At 47.1% G+C, this 24,783-nt stretch overlaps 1 protein-coding gene and 1 long non-coding RNA gene across 2 annotated transcripts; one reads left to right on the top strand and one right to left on the bottom strand.

The window, feature by feature from the left end:
* Positions 1-1,785: 1,785 nt before the first annotated feature.
* Positions 1,786-7,382, top strand: LOC108638686. The gene is made up of 3 exons (XR_001920033.1): positions 1,786-1,877; positions 5,045-5,114; positions 7,280-7,382. It is a non-coding gene; the product is annotated as an uncharacterized LOC108638686 (long non-coding RNA).
* Positions 7,383-10,218: 2,836 nt separating this feature from the next.
* On the bottom strand, positions 10,219-24,616 carry LOC115307128 (uncharacterized protein DDB_G0271670-like). Its single transcript, XM_029957938.1, has 3 exons — positions 24,456-24,616; positions 11,543-12,148; positions 10,219-11,033 (listed from the first exon to the last, which is right to left on the bottom strand). The coding sequence occupies exons 1-3, from the start codon at positions 24,593-24,595 to the stop codon at positions 10,607-10,609; spliced, it is 1,173 nt and encodes a 390-aa protein (XP_029813798.1). The 5' UTR covers positions 24,596-24,616; the 3' UTR covers positions 10,219-10,606.
* Between the last annotated feature and the right edge of the window lie 167 nt (positions 24,617-24,783).

The raw sequence follows: 24,783 nt of genomic DNA, 5'->3' as shown, positions 1-24,783 counted from the left end.
TTTGTCATGCAGGCAATCTCTGAATGGGATGTCACACTGTTTGTTCTTCTAAGCAAATTGCATTGAATGGGCAGAGAAATGAAATCTGCTGTGTTTCCTGGCACAGAACAGCATCCTTATTATTGATCTGAAAAGGTATGAGGGGGAGAGGACTTCCTATGCTCATCTGTCTTCTCTGTATCTGTCTGGAGCCTCTCCAGTCCTGTGTGATGGACTAATGATTTTTCAGTCCTAATCCTCTGAGGTAACTCCAGGTTTTGTCAGTTATTGCAAAATGCTTGGTCAAGCTCAGATGGGTCACAGCTCTCTCTGGCTCTTGTTTCCCTGTCACCAGCTCTTCCTCAGCAGCCAGTTGGTAACTGCAGCCAGCTTTCACACCTTTTACCCCTGGAAATCTGTGTCCAGAGCAGCTGCTCTGGCATGAAGTTTAATGGCTTCAGCCTTCTGCCATCCTCTCCTCACGGCCCTTGTACCCACTGAAGAGATTCCCCACAACTGCCACACTGTGGAATGAGCATGAAAGTCTTTAAAGTACTTCAGAACAGTTGTTAAGTTGTGGAACATCCTCCCCTGCAGTGTCTGTGCCTGCAGGAAGGGTTTGCCAGGCTGCTGTCTGTGCTGGGATGACACTCACCACCAAGGCACGGCCTAATGGAGGCCTTGATTCCAGCCAGGCATTTATGGAAAGTAGCATAATGATTAGAAAATACTTCACTCATCCCTGTGGGGTAGGAGATGTCAGCATTTGCCCTCCTAATTGGACCTGAGATGTAATGACCCTTTATATAACCAAAAATAATTAAGTGCCCTAGTCAGCCCTATACACTCAAACAGAGGCACTTGACTCATTTCCTCAGTGAATCAGGGTTAAGGAAAAAGGTTTATTCCATTTTTCACCTTTTTTTAACTGACTGCTCACAAGTACATTCATGCCAGACTGGCATTTACAGGGGGGACAAGAGGAAGAGTAAACATGCAGTGAAGGAGATCCCCACGGAGCACTTCAGTCAATGCCAGGCACAGTTTCAGCAGGAGTAATTCAGTGAGAATGTGCCCAGTGACATCATTTGACATTGTCAGAAGCATGGCAAATGAAAAGGAAGGAATGAATTCTTGCTGAAGGCCTTGATGTAAATTATTAAACTTCCACTCAGTTCCAATTTCTGGGCCACTCAAAAACATTTGTACCATAGTTGCTCACCTTTACCTGTTGTGATTTGGTTTAAAGGGCATGGATCAAGATAACAGAAATGAGTTTGTTTGTCCCACAGTGACACTGAGAAGGGCAGGGGATAAAGAAATAATCTGTGAGGAAGTACATGTCAGGCTGCCTATTTTTTGATCTAGAAAAAGATATTTTTATCAGTCTTCACAGTGTAATCTGAAAGCTGGGATGCATGGGAAGGCCTGCAACTTTTCAATTTCTGCCTTTTTGTGCTTTAATCCAGTAGCATTTAAACAGCAGGGAGAAGCACCTGTCAGTGGACAAGGGAGCAAGCAGTGATGCAGTGTAAAAGGCAGCATAGAAAACATGGAAGTTTGTGTAGTCCTGAGTCAGGAGACTCATCCATGAACCCCTAAGAGCCACATGAGGAGCTGCATGGAGCAGCTAAATTAAACTGAACCCTTCTCATGGCTTAGACAGGACTGGGACATAAACTGCACTACAGAATCCCACTGAGGGGATGCTGTTTTCTATAAGATGTCCTGGTCCTGCTGGACTTTCACCATGTTCCAGGTGTGTAGGTCATTCCCTGTCGTGATGTCCAGTCCTACCATTCCAGGGATGAATGCCAGGCTGGGAAAACCTGCAGGAGCCTGGCAGTGCCCAGAAGTGCCTAGGTGTTGTGAGATTGGACAGAGATCTTGTACCCAAGGTAACAAACACACTGGAATGGGCAGAGACAGGACTTGCTGCCACTGAGGGTGTGAGGGGGAGAGCAGTGTGGGAGAGAGGTGGAATGTTGAGTGTTTAAACTTCCTTGAGTTTCCAGAAGAACCTCACTTCCCAACATAAGTGAGGTAAGAGCAGACATGAAGGGCTGTATTGACATCTGAGTTCTGCCACCTGCAGGGGACAAAGTCTACTTTGCCTTTGATCTGCAAGACTGAAGCTTTTCCCATTCCCTCCTGCTCTCTGCTCCCGCTGTCCTCACTGCTGGATCACCCCTGCTCCAGCCTGGGGGATGCAGTGAGTGATTAGAGTCCAAACCAGCACATGGCTGAGGGGTGCCTTAGGCTGCCCTCCGTGGTCTGAGGCTGTTGATCTGGGAGGCTGAGCTCTAACAGGAGCTGCTCTTATGGCAAACGTCACTGAAGGAGCCAAATCTCTTCCAATATTCCTCAGAAAATGTAAAGTCCAGCACACACCACCTGGCAGTGGCTTCACCAGTACTGCAGGCACTGCAACTGGGCACTCTGCAGCACCTGGGGCACCTTCCTGTATTCCCTTTTAGCTTTTTCCCCATCACATCTAGCTTTCAGCTGCATCATTATGCTTAGAAGGTCATTCCTTTTGCCCTGAAGGTCCTGTTTGGAATCACTGTTCTTTGCCTTGCAGGTGTGACCAACCTGTTACACTCTTCAGGTGGATGTGCTCAGATGTGTGACAAGATTACTTTCATTTCACCTCATTTCCCATATGCAGGGCATGTTGTCTCTGATCTGGGGTGTCACCACCCCCTGTGGTCACAGCTCCTGTTTGTGTGGGGCCTCCACGTCCAGTGCTGTGGGTCTGCCTGCTGGATTATTGTCCAAAAATGCTGCAGACACAACTGTTCATGGTGGAGGTGTCTCCTCCAAGCAGCAGAGAAGGGAGACAGAGAGGACCATAACACACTGGGAGGGTGTTTGCCTCCATCTGCCTGCTGAGGTCCTGCTGCTCAGAGCACGAGAAGTGGCTTCCTGGCTCGGTGGCCTCTTTGCCCATTTCTGTGACTATTTGCTTGTTTGCTGAGAAATGACTTACAGCCCATGTGAGGCACAAACATCCCTTTATCACACAGCTTGTATCACCCTAATGGAATTCTGTCAGCTGAGGATAAAATGTGGACTAAGAAAGCAATTATAGAGTGAATCTCCGAGCTGCAGGAAGAGCTGAGAGATGGGGACGGAGTGCCCAGCTGGAGTAATTTCTTGTCCGACTGGCCTCTAAATCTTGCTGGGAAGGGATCAATTTTCCACCCTTGTCTAACAGCATCAGCTCCCATCACCCTGGCTCAGGACCCTGTGAAGTGCTGCAGTGTTGAGATCTGGACATAAAAGGAAACATTTGCAATTGGTGGCTTCTTTCTTACTGACCCAGGAATTATTGGAAGAGGAGAAAATCAGGCTATAGACTTTCTGTCTGAGGGCTCTCTGGTGTTCCCTTTCTGAGCTCCTGGTGAAGGAGAGGACTGACCATCCCAGTGATCAGCAGGGTAGGAGTTTCCCAGCCTGAAATGTTGCTTCCATGGTCCTTCACCCACGGTTCACTGCTTTGGCTCTAATTAGGAGAGGAAAACCTGCACCTCATGACCTGTGAGCAGCCTTCCCAGGTACACTGGTTATTTCTGGAAGGTCTCAATTATGCAGTGAGACCACAGTGAAATCCTGCCTTTAGCTTTCAACTCACCCAAGCTCTCTGCTGTGACTAAAATCAACTTGACTCACAAACCCTGAGTGTTGGTCTCTGTCCTATTGCTCGTGGGACTTCCAAAAATGTCAGCAGGCACAGATTTTGTAGGTCTGGGGTGAGAGGATGGGCATTTTGGGGAACCATAAATCTAAGGACATAGGTCAGACTGATACAATTAACTCACACTCAACTCTTCCCTTTTACCGAGTTGTGATCAGTTGTTTTCAGACCTTGATTGCTTGTTATCCTCAACTTATCTGCATCTAACTGGAAAAGGTGGTTTTTGAAAGAACACCCTGCTGGGCTAAGTGTGTGGAGATGAATGTCAAAGAATGCTAAAGCAACTTAGAAACAGCCAAGTCTCCTTCTCAGCCAAGGAGCAGTTGTTACCTGGCAGTCTGCTGGCCCTGGGGGAGGCAGGAGGTGGGAGCAGAGCTGAGGGGAAGTGTTGGATCTGGACACTGCAGCTCAGAGCCATCCTAAGGGCCAGGAGCAGGCTGGTCCTTGGCTGCTGCCCCCTGAGAGTGTGAGCCCAGCTGAGTATTATGGACTGGTGTCCAAAGTGCATCCCATGCAGTGCAGCTGGAGCTGAAACATATGTTGGGCAAAGGCTTGGAAGGGAAGCAAGTGTGGTAGGGATAAGGGTGAGGGAATGCAGGGGAAGCTGCTATGGCTGGGAAGGTTTCTCAGGGAAATTACTCTTCCCCCAGCACGAGCATTGTACTTGGGGAAGAGAGGGTTCCTGTGGCAAACACGATGAACCAGGAGCAGCTGAACCCTTTCATCTCTTTCACTGAGAATCCTCTCCTGCCTGATGGCAGCATGAGGTGGCTGCCAGAATAGAGGTTTCTGTGTGTAACGAGCTGGGGAAAGAACTTTCATCTCGAGCAAGAGAGAGCTTTTATCTCTCATCAGAGGGGGCTGGGGGCACAGCAGCTCTCTGAGTGTGCAGGGCTGGCAGGAGGAGGCTCTGGCCAGCACAGGGAGGGGAGCTGGGACATGACAGCCCCCCCTGCTCTCCAGTGGGCTCAGAAAGTGTAACACACTGATGGTACTGCTCCTGCCCTTTATTATTCCTGGATCCGTGCTCCCATTCAGCAAAGGTTTCCCTGACTGTTTTCTGCAATTATACACTTTTTTTTTTTTTTTAACCTTACTAAAGTCAGATCAGGTTACACAGGGTTTCAACCAGTTTGGAGAACCTCTAGGAATGGAGGCTTCTCAACCTCTCTGGGCAATCTGTTTTAATACTTAACTGTCCTAATAGGGAAAAAGTTTTTCCTTTGACACATAATGACCTGTACTTTTCCCCACTGATTAAAGGCCCAGATCAGCGTGGATAAAACTTTTGGCATTGCAGAAAGGTCATCTCTGCTGTTGTCATCGAGCTGTGTAATAATAAATTCCATCTCCCAACTATAATTTCAGATTTGCAGATTAGCAGAAGTCTCATGATCTGCCTCTTTCCTGGTATGCTGGAGACACTGCTAAAAATAGAGTAAGTAGCAAAGCTACCTGAAATGGTCTGAGCCTAAACAGTGGTAAAAACTAATCTACAGTGAATGTCGGCTCTGGCCTGTTTCCAAGGGAATGTTTTGGGATGGCTTGCTATATACTGGAGATTGTTTGGTAAGGATTAGTTGGTGAACAGATGAATCAAAGTGACATTTCCATTACCAACAGGAGATCTGTCTGTGGCCAGAATTCATGGGGAAGGATGTGGGATGATAGTATGACTTTTCATTATGTTTAATATTGTCAGAGAAATTAAATAGCCACTATTATTCATCTCTCAGGGATAGTAAGGTGTCTGAATATTAACACAAAATGGGAGATCTGATCAAAACCCACTGACCCAGCAAGACATTGATGTGTATTTTAATCACTCTCTTTGGGCCACTCAGATAATTTACTCTTCATAATAAATCTGCAAGAAGCTAAGATCTGCATTTCTCAGGACAGGGCTCGGGTAGAGCAGTGCCTGTTCTGTCCTTGTGTATTCTGGCTGAGGCCCTTTGGGATGCCCCAGGGTCACTCTTTTTCCTGAGTAAGCAGCATTAAGGCCCTCAGGAGACCTGCACCTTGGTCACCTGGCTGTGGGTTGAGAATAAGGGTCAGGGGATGACTTATTGGGCACTTGTTTGCCTGTCAGACCCCTCAGAGGAGGGAGAGGCCCACAGGGGAGGGCTCCAGCTCATAGTGGAAAATAACCACTTACAGAAATGTATGGATACAAGAAATGGAAGAGGGTCTCCAGAGGCAGTTTCACTTTGGAAAACAAAGATGGTAGATTTAATGTGAAAATTCCTAAAGTCAAGTTGAATTGGAGTGTGCAAGAGGCACCGGGTATATAAATGTGTAGAGAACATACCCTGAGGAGCAGGCATTCAGGTAGGAGAAGGGATTAATGGTAATTAATGGCACTGCCCAAACCCTTGTGACTCCCATGTCAGGACAGATAATGCCAATAAATGATATAAAGATGCAGACAGTTGCCTAAAACTCGTTCTGCTGTATTTTAAGTCATGAAGCAGAAGTGCTGGTGGACTTGTTTTGCATAAAACACATTATGCAGGGACATTATTATTAACAGTACGAAGGGGTAACCATGAGGTCATAAAATGTATGGGTCAGCGAGTGACTTTGACTGCAGTTGTGAATTAGAGATATTAATGAGAAGGCTGACAAATGAATCGGCCATGCATGTAGATCCAAGCACGGTGAAGGGCCCTCCCAACCAGTGCCACAGAAAGTTTGCCATTTATCTTCTTTATCCACTGATGCAGATGTAAATTAACCTTCTCTTCTTCTTTTTCTTTTTTTTTTTCTTTCTTTGGTTGTTAGATGTTTGTTGTATTGCAATCTTTTAGTTTTTGCAACACAGAGCTAAATATTCAGTTTATTTTCCTGGAATGGTGTCTCATCAGAGGGGTTGGACGAGCTGACCTTTCCAGCTGAAATTACCCTGTGATTCCATGACCAGGATGCATCAGGACTCTCTGTTTAACATAACTTATCTGCTGTAGAGACTGTTCTGCCAACTGGAGCCTATCGAGCCACAGCATGGGGGATATTAATAGGTTGCTTATTTAATGCAATCAATCAGTACAAACTACAGATTGCCTGAGGCTGGAAAAGTGTTCATGTCCTCACACTTTTGACCAGGCACCTGCTCTGAGAGATGACAAGGGGAAGGCAGCCTGTGGTGCTCAGGATATGTGCAGGGATGAACAGCTAACAGAGAGCTTGTTACTTTGAATAAGGGTGATACTAATGACTCTCTGGAGCTGGGTATGACTGGAGAATAGCAAATGTAATGCCCGTAGTTAAGAAAGGAAGGGAGGAATCATTTGGTCCAGTATTGGGTCTTCAGACTGGAGAGTACGTGTTCAAGGGAAAAATGGACTTATATACTTTAACGAAGAATAGATGGAATGCTACATGAATTTAAAGACTAATTTTTCACTGTGTGTCTGATTGCCTGCTCCTCCTGTCTCTGTGCAAGTGGAGGTGATAACATTTTGGAGAGAAGGCTTATTTATGCTAAGGAGCCATGGAGGCACAGTGCAAATCAGTGAGAATTGTCCAAGAGGAACAATGGCTGAATCCCTTTAACTGTCACAATAATGGGGCTGTGTAATTGCCTTTCTCTCTGAGCACCAGGCAGCAAGACCCAGAGCCTTAAGACAGAGCAAGCTTGTTACAGGACACGTTCTGGCAAGTACAGGATGCTAAAAATGAACTCAAAAAACTTGCTTTCAGGCCCATGTATTTAAGACACTGCTGTCTTACTTTGGCTGTGCTGACTCAGTTTTGTACCCTGCGAGGAGAAGGGCTCTTCCTGCGGGTGTGGGCGGCCAGCCCTCGCCCTCCTGTTGTGTGAGGAGTGGGTGACTACAGAAAAAATAGACTGGACACAGAAAATCTCTTGGGAGTTGTGGGCAGGCAGCTGTGTTTCTCTCCCCAGCAAACCTAGGGAAGCAAAACCAGCGAGGAAAGCTGAGGCTTGCAAAGGACGAGAGGATTTGGTGATGTGCAGGAACACCAGCAAAGAGAAGCACTCGGGAAAATCAGGAGAAAATCAGTGGATTTTTCTACCTGTGTAAAAATCAGAGAAGGTGCCTCAAGTACTGGGAATGGTCACAAAGGTGCAGATAATGCAGGAACTGAAGGCTGAGACATCTTCACAGAGGCAGAGCTGCCTCCAAGGTACAAATGCAGCAGAGGAAAAGGGGGAAGTGAGGAGTCTGTAAAGGACAGATGGAGGGGGTTTGTCCTGCTGCTCTTTTCCCAGTTTCCTCACAGCTGAGCACATGGGCTGCTGTGGCTGGCAAGGCACTGGGGACACACTGGAGGGCTCAGAAGGTGCAGATGCCTACTAATAATATGTAGAAGGTCTGGCAAGACTGACCAGCTCTGGTTGGATGCAAATAACCTGGAAGTTCCACTGGAATAGCTAAAAGCTGGGACTATCAGGATAAAATGCACATCTGTAAAGTGGGTAGAGGTGATTCATATCACAACTGACCCAGAAGAAGGAGACTCTGCAACCTGAAAGGGACCCAGAACTGACAGTCTTTGATAGAACCAGCCTTGATGACGTAAGGCTAATAAAAATAATTCATAGACTTGTGCTGGATCTGAGGTGTGAGGAGAACAAGGCTGAAAGTGATAATCTGATCACATTGTCAGGCCTCATGAACAGGAGAAGCCACAGAGCCTGTTCTTACAAATGCATTCAGATTTTGCAGGCAGAGAGGGCAGGCAATGCAACATATGAAGATTGATATTGCTAATCCCTAAATTGTGGTTTTGTTGGTTCTGTGGAAGTTATGGAAAGCTCTGAAGAGAGACCTCTGAGAGAGCTGGGGCTCTGATCTGCCACGGGAAAATTAGTGTGGAGCAGTAACTGTGTGAGCTCTGTGGGAGGAGGGTCAGCCATCCATGTGAACCAAGGGGACATGTTTTCCTAGGAAAACCATGAAGGCAGAACAGGATGCAGGGGGTGCCCGTGTGAGACTCAAACATCCCCTCCACGGTGCCCAGAGCCTTCAGGGTGATTTGTGGTGCTCCACCACGGTGCTCCCCTGGGGGGTGTGTGTGATTTGCTCTGAGGGGATACTGCGTGTCCAGCAACTCTGACCATCCTGCACTCTGACCATCCTGCACTCACCTCTGTGCCCCCCCGTGAAGGTGGGAGGGAGGGCAGCCTTCTCCCTGTCCCTCACCTCGGTGCTGTGACCCCCCCGAGGGCACACACTGTGCACAGCCCTGGGTATCCCTGTGGGCACCTCGGAATTTGCCAGGTGTGGCCACAGGTCGTGGCTGCAGCGTGGCACAGAGGGGCTGTGTGGGCAGGGCTGTGGCTGTGTCTGCACAGCAGCTTGTAACTAAAATAAATTGCTAATAACAGGGAGCTTAAAACGACACATTTGTAAGCTCAGCAGAGACCATCATGCTGAAAGGCAGGTAGGGGCTCTCCTACAACAGTCAGTGTCCCTGTGGAGATGTGCCCAGCAGGTTCAGAGCGTGTCCTTGGACTGTGCTGCCCCCTCCCATTGCCCAAGGTGTCTGGAGCTGTGGTGGCACAGGGAATGATCTGCTTTTGGGGTTTTGTTGTAATTGGTTTTTTTTTATTCCTCCTCCCTGTTATTTTTGAAATAAGCTTAAGAAGTGGATTATAGCAGAGGGAAAGTGGGGCTGAACTCACAGGTTAGCTTTTGCCATCCCTGTGGCCTGGCAGGGAGCAGCAGCCGTGTGCAGGACAGACGTGTGCTGAGTTTTGATGGCTTTGTCACACTGATACTGGGGAAGTGACTGTTTCCAAAAAGTGCCAAGGACTCTGGAAGGGAGTGGATGAGCCAGTGGGGCAGGGGAGCAGTGGCTGCCATTGGTACTGAGCAAAGTGGCTCAAGGACATCCCTCCACCCCTTCACCCTCACCAGATCTTTACAGAACAGACTGCAAGGCCATCCCCGTGAGCAGAACCTGGGGCACAAACTGCTGTTCATCCATTGTACTTTCCTGGTTCCCAGATGGGGAGGAAGGAGCTCCAGGGCCATTTTCCTGTGTGTCCCCCATGACCAGCAGCCTCCTTCCCTCGGGGCAGGCTCCACAGCAGGGATCACCTTGTGACACCCCAGCAAGGGGCCGCAGCCTTTCGGCATTGACGTTGTGGGAAGGCAAAGCACAGCTGTGAACACCTCTGAGCTGGTCTGCCAGCCCAGTCACCACGGACTGGGAGAGCTGGAGGTCACAGACCTTTACCTGTCTCACTGCTGGGTTGGTGTTTTAGGGGCACATCACACAGTCTTGTGCCCTGGCCCCGTTACCTGAAAGGGGACCTGCCTGGGGTCACCCCAGCTCCTCACTGCCTTGCCCTGGGTGCCTGCCTGTGTTAACCCAGGATGCAGGGGGGCAGAGGAGGGTGGTTTACAATGCCCAGATCTCACTCCAGTTCTTGGAATTATTATATTATTATATATTATATCATATATTATTTTATATGTGGAATATTTCCAGATGCTGATTGGTTTGATATACAAAGCACCTTTAGATAAACAAATAAAAAAGAACAGGCACGATTTTCTAACAAGTAATGTCATTTAATGAATGATACACTCTAGAAAATAGAAACTACCCAGATGCTGGTTGGTTGGTCTGTTTGGGGCTGGGAGAAGGCCCTTGCTCGGACGTACAATGCCTTCTTGGGATTCTTTTGTTGGCATTTGTAGTTGCTGGAAACAAGGAAACGTCCATTGATTGAAAGAGACACTAAAGGAGCAATTGTTTTCTAAAATGTGGGAAGTGTGCAGGATGCCTCCCCACTCTGTCTCATTGGGCAAGTGGCATGAGGGCTCAGAGCTCACCAACATCATTACAGACGATCCATACCTGGAAGGGACAGACTCAACCGCTGGCACCTACCACAGTTCAGTCCTCAAACCACCAGAGACCTCTCACTCTGCACAGCCTCTGGGGGCTCTGCTGTTATTGCGCTGCTTTCTGGGCGCTTCTCTGCACGTGTTGCGTCTCTTCCCTCAAGGTCTGGCTGCTAATTCCAGGGAATATGCTTTTCAGAATGTCACAGTACACCATGTACAGCTCTGGGTCTATTTTGGGCCTGGGCAGAGCCCGGGAGTTGCAGGGCTGTTCGGTGGGGGGGTGCTGTGGCCTGTAGACATCGCTGAAGAGCGCGGTGAGGATCTTGTGGGCGGCCTTGTAGGGGTCATCCTCGAACTGCACCATGGCCTTGAGCTCCGTCAGGGTGTAGCCGTTGTACCTCTTGCTGTCCTCGGCCAGGGGCTGCACCGTCTCACCGATGTGCCTCACCTTCCACTTCAGGCATTTCAGGTCTTCCTTCACGTCCTCTAGTTCTTTCTCCATGGCTTGGAACTCCTTTGCGGTCACAAATCTCCTGCCAAGGAAAGAAGTTGCAGAGACAGGGTGGAGTTCAGAGGCCAGGAGGGGTGAAACCAGCCCAGCCTGCCTGGGACCGGAGCAGAGGTGGAGGTTTGGGAGGGAGATCCCGGCCATGTCTCTGAGCACCATCCCCAGCTCTGATCTGTCGGGCTCCACAGGGGCAGCAGAGTTTCTCTCTGCTGGTACAAGGGAGAGATGTGCTGTGTCATTTTGGAAGGAAAGGAGGCACCTTAAAACTGTGCCCTGTTGAAGGAGCTGAGGTTGATGACCTGGCCCAGGGGTGGTCTGTCATCAAGTCTGGAGAACTAAATAGGTGCATAGCAAACAGAGTATTTTGCTTCTTGGATAACAGGGTTTAGTGGGAGCACAGGATAGCTACTGGAAAACAAACACTGGAAACATCTAAAGCATAAAAGATATTTAACTTTATGAGGGGCTCTTAATGACACTAAACCCAAGTGGGTCATTTGAGGACTTAGACACTTGCATGGTCTAGATACATACCTTTCATGATCAGGATCTTCCAGATCTGATTCAAACCCCTTTCCTGTATTCTTTAAGTCAGTTTTAGAATAGCCAGGAGCCTGGGAACTCTCTTCAGGAGTCGTTGTTGCTGGAGGCCTTGTGCTTGTCCTGGTTGGGGTCAGTGTGTGATCTGAAGCTGAAGCTTGTTCGTTTTGTGCTGTGTGAGGACTGAAGGTATAGAAGGAAGCTGCATTGATCCCTGGGCTGACTGGAGAGGAGTCAGAGTATTGCTGTGGTGTGGCTGAGCTGGGTGTTAGACTGAGCCTGAGACTGGCTGGGCAAGATGCTGGAATAGTCCTTGCTCCGAGTGGGCTGGAACACGATATTGCTAAATTTGTATCTCTTTGCTCGAGTGGTTGAGGGTTTGGTGATTCTCCTGGGGCCAATCTAGTGATGGAGGTGATGTCCAGCAGGGTTTGATCCTGACCCATGGAGATCTGGCTGGTTGGTTCTGATGAAAGTGAAGAGCTGCTTGATGTGTCGCTGGAAGAGCTTGACGTAGCGAATGGGGGTATTTTCTGAGCATTATGGTCACTCCTGTTCCTCTGCGGGCTAGTGACACTTAGAGCTGGGTGTTGTGAAGCCCTAAAGAAAGACAAACACACACTTTTTCCTCTGGTTTGGGCTAAAGGCTTATAAGACAGTTTTAGGCCTCTTTTGGGGCAGTTTTAAGCCTGTTTCCCATAACTGCATTTCCCCATAGGCTGATTTGCCTCTCAGGTCTGCATAAAACCCTCTGCTTCTCACAACCAAGAGCAAAGTGTTTGAGGATAAGGCACATAAATTCAGGACCAGTTTCTCCCTGGTGCCCACTGAGCCCTTGTCAGCTATCATCAGTGTGATAATCAGTGGAACATCCACGTTCTGCTTCCCAAAAGTCACACAGCTCCACAAGAACCAAGGATTTGGGGCTGGGGAAGGACAGGAAGGGAAGAAAGCTACTGCCATACTGACTGGGAGAACACAAAATGCTAAAACCTGGCTTGCAGGCTGCCACAGCACCTGCCCTTGGCCACCCCTGCCAAGGGTGAAGACCTGCCTTCCTGCCATGGACCCACAGGCTTTAGTCTCCTGGGAGCTCTGCATGGTATCCAGTGAATTAAGGGATGAAAAAACAGGCAAGGGAGAAAGAGAAGGGCAGCACAGAATGATGTCACTGTTCCTGTGGTGACATGAGACATTTCTTGCTGTGTTAAACAGTTTTCTTTCTCCCCACTAAGCTGTAAACTGTGTCCAGGGCTGACCAGCTGCTTTAGGTGGCTGGAAATGACAACTGTGTGGGATGCCAGACTACCCCTCCTGGATGTTATTTCCTGTACTCTTCTCCTGGCTGCTTCCAGACAGGAGAGAGATCCCAAGGTTTTGTTTTCTTTTCCTATGGCTAAATTTTGCTTAGTTGGTCAGTTCAGATGGCAAGAGAGGAAGATGTACCCCAGTGGCCTGGACCTGTCCTGATAGGTAGAGGATGCAGCCAGAAATGCCCTGACCTTGAAGGGGAACACAAAGACACCCACTGTGCAGATCATGATCTAGGATTTCTAACAGCCAAAGGACATGACAAACTTTTGTAGTGATGCCAGTGACCAACTGAGTCTTCTTGTGCATCTGCTATATTCCTATTTCTCTTGTGGTGGAAGACAGCAAGAAACCCTGGTCTGGATGGGATAGATGAGACCTAAAGCATGAAGTCCTGTCCTGTTAGCACCTGTGGTCTGAATTAGTGCCACAGTCACTTCTCACCTCCCTGCACCTTTCTCAGGGTTGGATGCAATTAAACACCAAATTTTAAGGTCCTAAAGAGCATGTCTCACACCTCTGGGCTTCAATAGGGTTAATGTGCTAAGTCACGGCTTAATTATCAGGTTCAAATCAAATTTAGAGGTTTTATAATTGGAAAACCAGGCAGTAACAAAGCTACTGCATAAAAACAAAGCCAAAAAAGAATCATAAAATGAGTTCTACAAAGGGCAGGAGAGAAAACAAGTACAAATGTCAGAGGGAGCACCTGTCCCTGGGAGTGCCTTGCCTTTATCAACTGGCTGAACGGGGCTGGAAGGCCAGGATTGCCACCTGGATATGAGGAAAAGCTTTTTCACCCTAGGTGAGAAACACTGGGACAGAGGCCAAGAGATGTATTGGGATCTCCATCCTTGGAAGTGTTCAAAACTAAACTGGACAAGGAAAGAATCAGCCTGATCCAGCCTGGACATGCTGGGAGCACGGGACTGGACTAGAGCCCTTTTGGGGGCCCTGTCCTCACTGTGTCAGTCTGTGATTCTGCCTAACTATGAAAACACGTTATTTCTCCCACATTTTCCCTTCCTTCTTTCACTTTTCTACCCTCTGAGTCCCATCTCACCATCCTCTTCCACTGGAGCCTCTGGGCTGTCCCATTCCATACTGACTTTATAAGGCCTGTTGCAGGAGAGTCCCTCATAAATGAAAGGGTTTTTAAAAGAAAAACAGTGTTATTTGGCTCAGAGGAATTGCTGCCCCTTCCTTGCATAAGGGGGAATCAGTAGGTCAGGCTTTGGAAGAGCAGGCAGTGGGACTGAGGGCAGCCTGGAGCTGGACATCTGTGCTGTGTCGCCTTTGGAAACTCAGCTGCTGTTCCTCAGTCTCTCCTGAAAGCAGGGAATGGTGGGGTCGTGTTGGGTCATGCTGTGGGGTGTTCAGAAAGTTGGGATTTGGCTGCTCTAGGACCAAGAGGAGTGGAAAGACTGGTTTCCTGGCAGAGACAACACAAAATTACTGGTTATTTAAATCAGAGCTGAATCTCGGGCATTCACTGCAAAACACCATATTCAGGAAAACCTATTTTGCTGTAACAAAGCACAGGAATTTTATTCTGACAAGAGCAAACCCCATTTTTAGGCAACTAAACTAAAAATACACGTTGTAACATTTTTTTTGTTTGTTTAAGATACATATATTTGTCCTCAAATATCTCACAATGTAAAACTACCTGAACGTGAACTGAGCAACAATTCCTACCTACATTCTTGGGGGAGAAATATAATATGCACAGGAAAGAGAAAGGCTATTTGGGTGCATATACAGTCTGAAATACTTCATTGCACATCTCCAGCAGTGTGGGACAGGTTGACTTTTGGAAGGGGGGGGGAGGTTGGTTTGGGGAGTTTTTTTGCATAAATCCAGGATTAGCTTCAGGAGATGAAACATTTATTGAAAGATGCAATTTCAGAGAGTGACAGAAAGCACGTTTCATAACTAATCCCGCTGAAATTTATGTAAGAAACCTTTCCAATTCACCTGTGCACTGGAGGAAACAAAAAAAGTATTATAAACTATCAGCTTATTTTGCTTTCCTTTTTCAGCCCTTTAATTTTCATGGGCTGCCGTGCTAAATGTGGGACTGAATTTACTTTTACCAACATGCTTATTTTGGAAAAAGAGGAGCTGGTGGCTTAAGAAAGGAAAAGGAAAAGGAAAATGTCAGTCTGGATGCTAGCAGAGGTAAACGAGGAGAGAACTGAGACCTTTAATTTGGAATTTCCTGGTGGGCAAGAGCTTGCCTGAAGACAGGACCGAGATTCCCGAGGCTGCCAGCGCGGCCAGGCTGGATCTCGGATCCGTAACCATGGCGCTCCGTCGGGGGGGAATTTTCCCCACCTGCTTTTATGGGGCCAATGGCCAAGAAGGGAATAAATTACGGGAAGGATTGCAAGTCCCGGGGTTGGAATCGGCGCTGACATCAAAGAGGCAGCGGTTGCAGCTGTCAGGTACCTCCACAAGGAGAAACCTCGGCTCAACTTTGAGCGACACTTCAAATGCGTCAGGCCCTTGTTGTCTGCGCCTCCCAGCCCGGCGCTGCTCAGCATATCAAGCATGTTCCCCGTTGTCACAGTGACCTTGGCTGCCGTCTGTGCCTTGCCCTCTCCAGCTGAGCTTGTGCAACAGACTGAATTTGGAGACATTTGGAACTTGCCTGCGCATCCAGCACCACTTTCCTTCTGTGGCGCTTGAGACCGGCCATTAAAAAAAAAAAATTAAAAAAAAAAATCCAACCGGTGGATATTCTTTTTTTTTATGAATCATTTCCACCATGTTTTAAGTCTGGAGCTCTTCTGGTGAACTTGTCTGAATAGGAAAAAAAAAATTACACTATGCTCTAGAGTGAAGCTCTGAGGGGCTGGTTGCATAAATCTTGCTGTAGACAGTCGGGGTGGGAGGATGGTAGAGGAGCTGTGGGATGGACCCAGGGGAAATGCCTACAGGGTGATGATACGAGAATAAAACGATCTTTTTCAAGGCCTCCTCTTTGTCAGGTGACCCTCCTAAAATGCCCACGCTGCCAAAACAGTGACTATATTATTTTTTTGACACTGAATTAATTTTGAATAATCTTTCACTTTTCTACAAGAGAGGCTGGTGTCCTGAACCCTGGGTTTATCTGCCTCAGATAACACCAAGGCTTTTAGCCACAGACAGTAGGAATATGCTGTTTCCTGCTCAGCTCTTGGCTCCTCTGGGCTACCTGTCTCTTCTTTGACTTTGCCACCACACCTGTCCCTCCTTGTCCTTTGTGACATTTCTCCTACCTCTCTCCTACCCCTTGTTCTACATCCACCATCTGCACCTCTCCCATCTGCGCTGTGGGTTCCAGGCTCATCCTGTTAATGCCTCGTGGTGGGACAACACTGGAGGAGAGGGTGGAAGTGGCATGGACATACAGATGTCTGAAATCAGGTACTGCTGCTGTCTGGAGCCCAAGAACAGTGAGCATTTCTTGGCAATAAAGAACTGTGCAAACAACAAAAAAATCCTGATGTGAAATTTCTCCTTCTCTCGTTTTTGTGTGGTGACTGTGCACAGCTGGATCATTGAGATCTCCCAGCCCTGCACATCTGAAGGAAAGAGTTGAAACATCAAAATGACAGCAAACAGACTTCAAGAGTGTTTAGGGCTTTGCAGTGGAAATGCTAAATTTGGTATGAGCAAGTCATGACCAAGGATATCAGATGTATAGGGGCCAGTGCCATATGTCTGCACAGGAAGGTGGCTTGGTGAGAGCAGAGGATGCCAAGTTATACCTAGAGCTCCCTGGTGCTGTTCTTAGCCCAGTTCAGGCAAGTTTAAACCCTGTTAAAGCGGTTTAAAGGAAATGAAATATTTTTTTTTAACCCTGGTAAAGGAAAATTATAGTTTAGTGATAGACATTAAATGGCCTAATATAGAAATATCAAGACTGAATAGCTGTCCTGTTCAAGACTCCCCTGGGATCAAGATTCTGATGAGATTTATAATTTAAGGTCACTTCTCGAAACAGAGAGCTTAGTCTTGCCAACAGAGGAACCTGATATCCTGTCCTGGCATAAGGCCCTTCGTGCTACCTGTGCTCCCGCATTGCTCCTGGATGCTCAAAAACTTTAATATTGTCTCTTCCAAAATCACCTGGCTGTGACAGCATTTGTCTTCTACGGTCACTCAGTCGTGTTCTTTTCTGTAAAGGTTTTACTCTTCACTCCTCAGCGACACTCCCCCAAATCCTTGCCTCTCAACAAGGACAGATGCCCTGGTTTGTCTCTGTGGGAGGACAGAAAGAGTCATGATGTCTGAGCACGAGCAAATATTCCTTATCTGCCATTTGGTTCCAATCAGAACATCCTCAGGGCACTTCTAAGTGAGGGCAACTGGCAAGTCCTCCAGGGAATGAAATGCTGGTTGAAGTGAGCAGCAGAAATAACTTCAGGTGGTACATCCTGGTGTCCCCATGGCTAGGGATCACCCCTTTGGGAAGTGTTCATAAAGTGCTCAGAGTGATCTGCTGGAGTTTGCTCTGTTAGTGGCACGTGGGTGCTGGCGTGACCAAGCAGTGGTGAGGACTTGGTCTGCTCTGGGTGTCCCCTTCTTCCATCCAAGCAGACCCCAGGTACCCAGGGGAGCCAGGGGAACCTCTGGGGCCACCCTGCCTTTAGCCAAGTGCTTCTCACATCGTTCTCTTGCTCTTACCAATTCTCTGCTGGCCACGAGCCCGTTGCATGGTTGATGTGACAGAGTGGGAGTGTGTGAAGCCAGAAACAGCATCAAGGAGAATCCTCGGGTCAGGTGCAGGCTTGATGGACTTGTTCAAGGAAGGAGATGTTCTTCTGAGAGTTGTGAGGATTTGTGCCATCCAGAGCAGCAGCAATTAATGTTTTTTCCTCCCTAATAAGCATGAATAATGAAGATCCTGCGGCTTATATTGGATTCATAAGTAAACTGTGAACTGAGAGCAGAACTTCACTCCTGTCACTTCATTAATATTGATCTGATTTCATTACAGTGGGTAACAGATGTGAAGCTGAGACTGATGGAATATTGAAGAATGGCCACTGTTCTTTACCCTGACACTGGGCTTCTCCTTTGCAGTTTGCTTTCCCAGCGCTGTCAGCACTGTGGGGGTAAAGCTCTGTGTCCTTTGGAATTGAAGCACTGGGGCAGGGCTGGGTGTAGGACCAACAAGAGCCTTGTTCCTATTCCTTGGAACACCTAATGTCAAGACTTGTTATTTGTTCTTTGAAACAAAGACCTTTGGACAGGCTTCAGTAATAAAAAAGCACACTTGAACACCTGCCAGTAGCTTGGCAGGGGGGGAATTTTCTCAGGAAACATGACCCAGATCAATTTTGTACCAATAGACATGTGCAGACCTGTGAAAATGAGGGGTGTGGATCTCCTGCCTGTGGAAAAGTCCATAACTGACATGGCATTTTCAAGGAGCAGGAGTTACCAAGTGAGCTGATGACAAACCAAGCTGGAGAGCAGTGCCAGCACTATCATGCCTGTGGGGAGACCACCTGCAGTGACATGGGACTGGAGAGCAGTTCCAGCAGGTCTGGGGAGGGATCAGGACCCTCAGTGATTAGGGTTACACACACCAAGCTTCCACGAGTACGTGGCTGAGATGTGCATCTCAGCAAGACAGAGGCAGCAAAATGCCAGCAGGTTTCCAAATTTTAAGAGCGCAGAGTCAGCAAGTCACTGTCCCAAGTCTCCCTCCCGCTGAATGAAGGATCACTTGCTTTCTTTCCAAGGAAATAGATGCATGAAACTGCACACATCTTTCCTGGAGAGTAAAGAAAAAGTATAGTATTCAGAGCAGGGCAGGAGCCGTGCTCCAACATTGCTCTGTACATTGAACCACTGATTCCCATAGTTTAAAGCAAGAGCTTTTGCAAAGCCTGAATAAAAGCATAGCAATTTTCTGAGAAAGTGCAAGAAATGGCATTAATTATACTAAGTTATTGTCTACCAAAGCTGCTTTCAATCATTTTTATATTCAATAGCATGCATCATCATGAATTGGTGATAAATATAGATGAAAAAAGGTAGTGATAATGAAAGTTATACAGGTGTAAATTAGAGCGTATTTTTAAACTACTATGAAGTCACAGCTTCTTGAGATAACACAAAATTATAGGATATGTGCACATCCTAAATTGAACGGTGGAGGATTTTGCACTGTTCATGTGCTGGTTGATTATCACTTGGGCAATGCTGTCTGGGAGAGTAACAAACCTCTGTTTCCCCAGCTTCCTAACCCAAGCCTCATCCTGAGCCCCAGGGAGCCAGCGTGGGGACAGGACAAGCCACTGTGTATCGGACACACTCGAGCCATGGTCACTTACTATTTGGGGAGCAGCTATGGAGGCACTGTAACCTCAGGTCCCCAGCCTCAGCCCTCTCCTCCTCAGCCCTGGAAAAGAGAATATAGAAGTAGCACCTTTAACAGAAACAAAGGCTGCTCCCAAATATACAGAAATGGAAGGGTGAAAACCAGTAAGAGCACAACACACCTGGGCTCCTCCATCCACAGCCAGGCCCGTTATGGAGGTCCTGATGGTCTCAGGAAGGACTCAGTTCCACTGGCTTTGCCCCTCTTAGGGACAGCTCATGTAAAGAGGCCATGGGGAATAGAAATGAGGGGCTCAGGGCTGTGTCTCTCCCGCTCTTTCACTCCTCAGGATGGATCTAAGTGTCAGGGACCGACAGCATTGTACAGTAGGTGTGTGTTGGAAGGGGGTGTGTTGCTACTGCTACATCATTTTACTGCCAGTCCATGCAATTCTCCAGAAGGAACAGCTCTGTGGATAAACCTTTTTGTACTGCAGAATAAAGTACAGAATAAATCCAAGGCAGAAGGTTACACTCGTCCCCATGTGCTAATGAAAGGGCAATAGTAACACTGGAAACTCTGATGTCTGTAGGAAAAGGTACTGACTCTGTGAATAGGAGGGACACTGGGTCAGTACTGAAAAACTCTTTAGTTATCTGGGTGACCAAGGAGGAAATCAGAGCAAAAGGTTGGCATGTCTTTGGAAAGCATTAATATGATCTGCACATCTTACATGAGCACAATGGAGTTAGAGGAAGCAAGCTGTGAGTATGATACATTACAGAAATGTACAAAAAAGGACAAAATAGAGTGTGTGAAGGATGGTTTGAAAAGTTCTGGTTCTCATAGTGTTGGGAATAGTCCTGATTTATTATCTCTGCAATAGCTTTGGTCCTGCCATCTGACTCAAACTGCTCCCAGCACTTCAAAACTACGTTTTCTGTCCCTGCAGGGACATTTTGTCTGCACTGGTATCAATGGCAGTTTGAACTCAGCTCACTCCAGAATTTCACCAGCAGCATCTGCCTGACGTTGGGTTGGTTTTGCAGATCAGAGTAAGGGCTCAGTCAGCAAGAAAAATGTTGTGAAATCAGCTGTAATGCCACAATGGGTGTTGATGGACAGCTGCGAGCTGGCAAATGCTGTGCTACGGATGGCTGAGCTGGGGAAGGCTGAATCCTCCAGATTTACTTGCTAAATTTGTGTGTTGGTTTAACAGCACCTAGTCAGTGAGATTTGCTTCACAAGGAGCAAAAAGGATGGATACCAGACTGGAGACAGGGCTGTGCTGATCTCTAGGGTCCCCTCTCCCACCAGTGCCAGGGTGGGATATCCTCCTTTATCCCTCTCTGCAGTGGCTTCAGTTCCAGTGGGACTCAGCACCTCTGGCCTCCTGGACATGGATGCACATCCAAAAGTTGCTACTCTCTCCTCTAGTCATCATTAAAAGAGGGCCATGGGTAATCCAACTTTACTCCCATCACTTTGCTAACCTTTTATTCCTTTCTCGAGGCAGTGACTAGCTCTCCATGAGGAGTTCACTTGGATTTGATTTCCACCCTTTCAGGCCCTTTATCCCTCACCCCAGGCCTCACATACCTTCACCCCAAGGCTGGATATTCCCTTGCCCCAGATCTTCCTCCCTGTAGCTACAACTGTCCCTGTTCCAGCAGCTGTGACTCTTGCCCGGGGTCTCCATCTGCCCCACCTGCACTTTCTGCCCCCAGTACACCAAAGAAGCAGAGAGGGAAGTTTTCATTCTTTACCTGAAATCAAAGTCCACCAGAATTCTGGGAGCAGGGAAAGTCAGAGGAGAGTGGCTGAAAGGGGTTTTTTAATATATGAGAAAAGGAAGGTAAGAAACTGAGGACAAATTCAAGCAAAGACATTCAATGTGAATAACCTGGCTGTGCTGGCCCTTGCCTGAATGGATGTGATTATAGTGTTGGTGTAGCCAATTGGTCTAAATGAGCAGAATTTTTGTGAATGTGTCTTAATTATTACACAGCCATATGGACAAAGCTGCTAAAACAGCCACAGCTACTAAACAGCTGGGCAGGGGAGGAGGAGAAGGTCTGGCACGTTGACATTCCTTCAGCTGATTGTCACAGATTATCAGTCTATGTAGGAGAAAATGAATTGTCCCTTTGGCTTATCTGGAGGGATCCTTAGAGCAAAGAAAGCAGAAAGGTATGTGAGGGTTCCTCCTCTGCCAGCTGGGGGTGAACCATAGACAAGGGACTGTGATCAAGACCATATGGGCAAAGAGTATTCATGTGAAACAGGGCAGAAAGAGAAACTGAGAGGGAAGGAAGAGAGAGACTTATTAAGAACTGACACCTAGTAAACTAAAAAAGCTGAAAAAGGTGAGCAAAAGTTTTAGAAAAATATTCAGTTCAGAGGAAAAACGGCAAAAAAGGACAAGCAATAAAAGGACAAAGACTGAAAGCTGACATGTTGTAGGTAATTCTGATCATTTTATAGAACACTTAATGCATGAATAATCCCTCCAAGTCTGTATAATTGACCTGTTTAATTTCTTAGACTTACCCTGAAGGCTATTGTACCTGTTATATCTGAAGAGCTCTGATATCTTTTGATTTTATGGTGTGAACTACAGTGTCTCTTTTGTCTTGACTTTTTGAAGTCTCCCAGGCCTGGGAAGGAAATGATTGTTGCATATAACACTGTGAATCTTTGATTTTTCTGCAGCTGTTTAAACGTTTTCCCAGTGACAGGAACAAGGCTGTGGAGAGACAGAGCCTGTGTCCTTGGGGTGCAGGCAGGCAAAGAATTTGGCTGTCTCTGTTTGTAACTTGTAAGCTGCATACAATTAAAATTAAGTGCAGTACAATGAGATTATGTTCGAGAAAGCATTTGCAAAATTAGCACTGTTTTACTGTCAGTACTTTTCATAAAGCAAATTTCTTCTCTGGGAGCAGGGGCCTGCAGAAGAACATTCCAACAAAAAACTCTCAACAGGCAAAATGGAGCTAACACTTTTCTTCCCTGTCTCCCAGATGAGAAATGTAGCTGTTGGGAATAATGATAACTACAATGATAATAATGCTTTAACTTTCCTGTTGCACAGAGTCCATCCAAACCAGAGGTTAGATGTGTGTGCACACGGGGTGCTGAATGTGCACTGAGGCAAAGGAACATGCAAAAAGGGTGATGATATGTACAAAGCAACTGGAAGGAAGAAAGGCTGGAGGGTTTTATTCATGAGGTATGAAAAGGAACATGGAGGTGGAGGAGTAGGAGGGAATGTGAAGTATCCCTGGGTATATGCACAGGAAGGAAAGAGAACTTATTTTATTTTCTATTTGTGCAAAGGCAGATGGGAGCTAAGGGAAGTTGTGTGGGACTGTGGGCACCCACAGCATGTAGCAACAGGGTGTTGCTAATGGACAGTCCCTGGACCCCCTGTAGTGTCCAAGTATTCCCAGGTCACAGCAGTGAAGCTGATCATGAATCTGATAACTTAAAAAAAAAATTGGTATATTGCTGCACAGCTTTAAACCCCCAGAATGATCCCATGGTAACACTGTCTCTGGGCTTCCTATTATGTATTCAGATACAACAATTAAAATAATGTGATACAAAAAAAGAAAGTCATAATCATGAAGTTTGGGAACACCACATGCTTGAGCTGTGTGTGCCAAGTGTGTGTGGAAGGGCTGGGGGGATGTGGCCAAGGAGTGAATTGCTGGGGGCGAAATTGTGTCATATGGTGAGGGCAAGAGGAATCAAAATCAAACCCACAACACCCATGTGAAAGAAAAAGTTATTATCCTCTAGGCTACTAATGTTTTTTTTCTATTTACTGTTCCAGAAGGGTCAGTAGTGGTGCTCTATCAAGTTTCCTTAGCATATCTCAATGTAAGTCAACATATTGTTCCTTATAATTCTTCCAGGCTCTAATCTGTAATTCTCACTTCAATAATTTGTCTGTTTTCCCTGCCTGGGTGCTGATTTCTCCTGAGGCATGTAGTGACCCCTTCCTCTTCACTGTGTTTGGGCTTTTTTTTCTCATACAGAGAATTTTTTAGGATTCACTGTCATCTTCAAATGCAAAATTAGGCAAACCATGGTTGTTTGCATTGTTCCTCTCTTCCTTCCAGGCTGTTTGAAAGGTAGAGTGAAATCTTGGAAGTTAGCAGAGGAATAACTGTAACAACAGACTAACAAACAACAGGATAACCAAGGCAAAATAATAATCATGGAAGGTCTCTAGTTCTCTCTCAGAAGAGATCCTCAATTTGCTGCTGAAATGCTGATCATTGCAAACCTTCTGTCCCCTTCCACCACTGAGAAACTGCCACACTGGTCAGACAAACAAGAATAGATCCTTGTGTCTTCTGTCCCCCAAATGTCTTTACGTTATTTCAAGCAATAAACTTCTGGCGAGGGTTTGCTGCACTGATCAGCTTTTCATTCTGTGAAGGTACAAACCCCTGTGGAGCCCATCACACCTTCCCTGCTGTGTGAGGTCCATCTTTGTGTGTTCTTCACATTCCACAGTTTTAAAACAAGGCCTTAAGTTTCTCACCACAGGACGAGGGTGACAAATGTCCCAGAGCAGCCACAGGGGCCAGCTCTGAGTGTGTGGGGCAGGGTGTGGTGATGGGCAGAGTGACAGAGCATCTCTGGGGCTCAGACAGTACTCTGGGTCCCTCCAAGCCCCTGGTGGCAGTGTGGGTGGCACTGTGGGTGGCACTGTGTGGGTGTTTCTGCAGTGCCTTCTCATGTACACTCTGCACTTGTGTGGAGCAGCTCCAGAGGATGGGTTGTGTGGAGGAGACAGGGATGGGTTTTAGGCATGTGACTGTGGAAAATGGCAGCTCCAAAGTGGCCTACTGGTGGCTGGAAAGTGCCTCAGAAGCTGTTGGGATTATGGGAAAGTGCCTATTTCATGTGCTGAGAAGTGATGGCTGTCACATTTGTTGCATCCCCGCAATTTTACCTTTCCAGAGAGAGAAAATCAGCTTACATTGGCAGCACAGCTTCTTGTGAACCCCTATGAATTGGATGTATATGGTAAGGACTTGTCAGTCTTGAGTTTAACGAGTATATAAGACAGGGCAGGCACTGGGACATCACAAAACTTAAGAAAAAACAAATCAAGGAAAACCTTTTGGGTTTAACACACACCTTCTCAAGGTATCTCAGAGACTTCACCCACAGGTGCTGCCAGTGGGTGACAGCCTGGATTTGCTGGGACTAGCAGAGCCCATGAAAACCTCCCCTGATGGAGTGACTGACTGCACTGACCTTTCTCTGAAGTACTTGATGGCTTCCTGGTCTAGGAAGTTCTGCTCTTCTCGAAAGCCCTGCTCGAAGATTTTGCGCTTGTGTCTGAACTCGATGACAGTCTTAGTGTAGGAGTTCAGGGTGGTGACAGAGGCTGCCATGCAGCAGGTGAAAGAGCCCCAGGCCAGGCTGTGGAGAGACAAACCAGCAGACAGAGCTGGGTTAGCACAGCAGCTCATGTTATACTTCTGATGCCGAGAGACACAGACATGCACAGCATGAGACCAGGCAGGGAAGTCAGAGGTGACAAACCCATTCTTCTCATCTTACCTCAAATGACCTGTGGCTC

This window comes from Manacus vitellinus, unplaced genomic scaffold (genome assembly GCF_001715985.3).
Source record: "Manacus vitellinus isolate BGI_N305 unplaced genomic scaffold, ASM171598v3 scaffold_12_pilon, whole genome shotgun sequence".
Lineage (NCBI taxonomy): Eukaryota > Metazoa > Chordata > Aves > Passeriformes > Pipridae > Manacus > Manacus vitellinus.
This window is presented reverse-complemented; position numbering and strand designations above follow the sequence as displayed.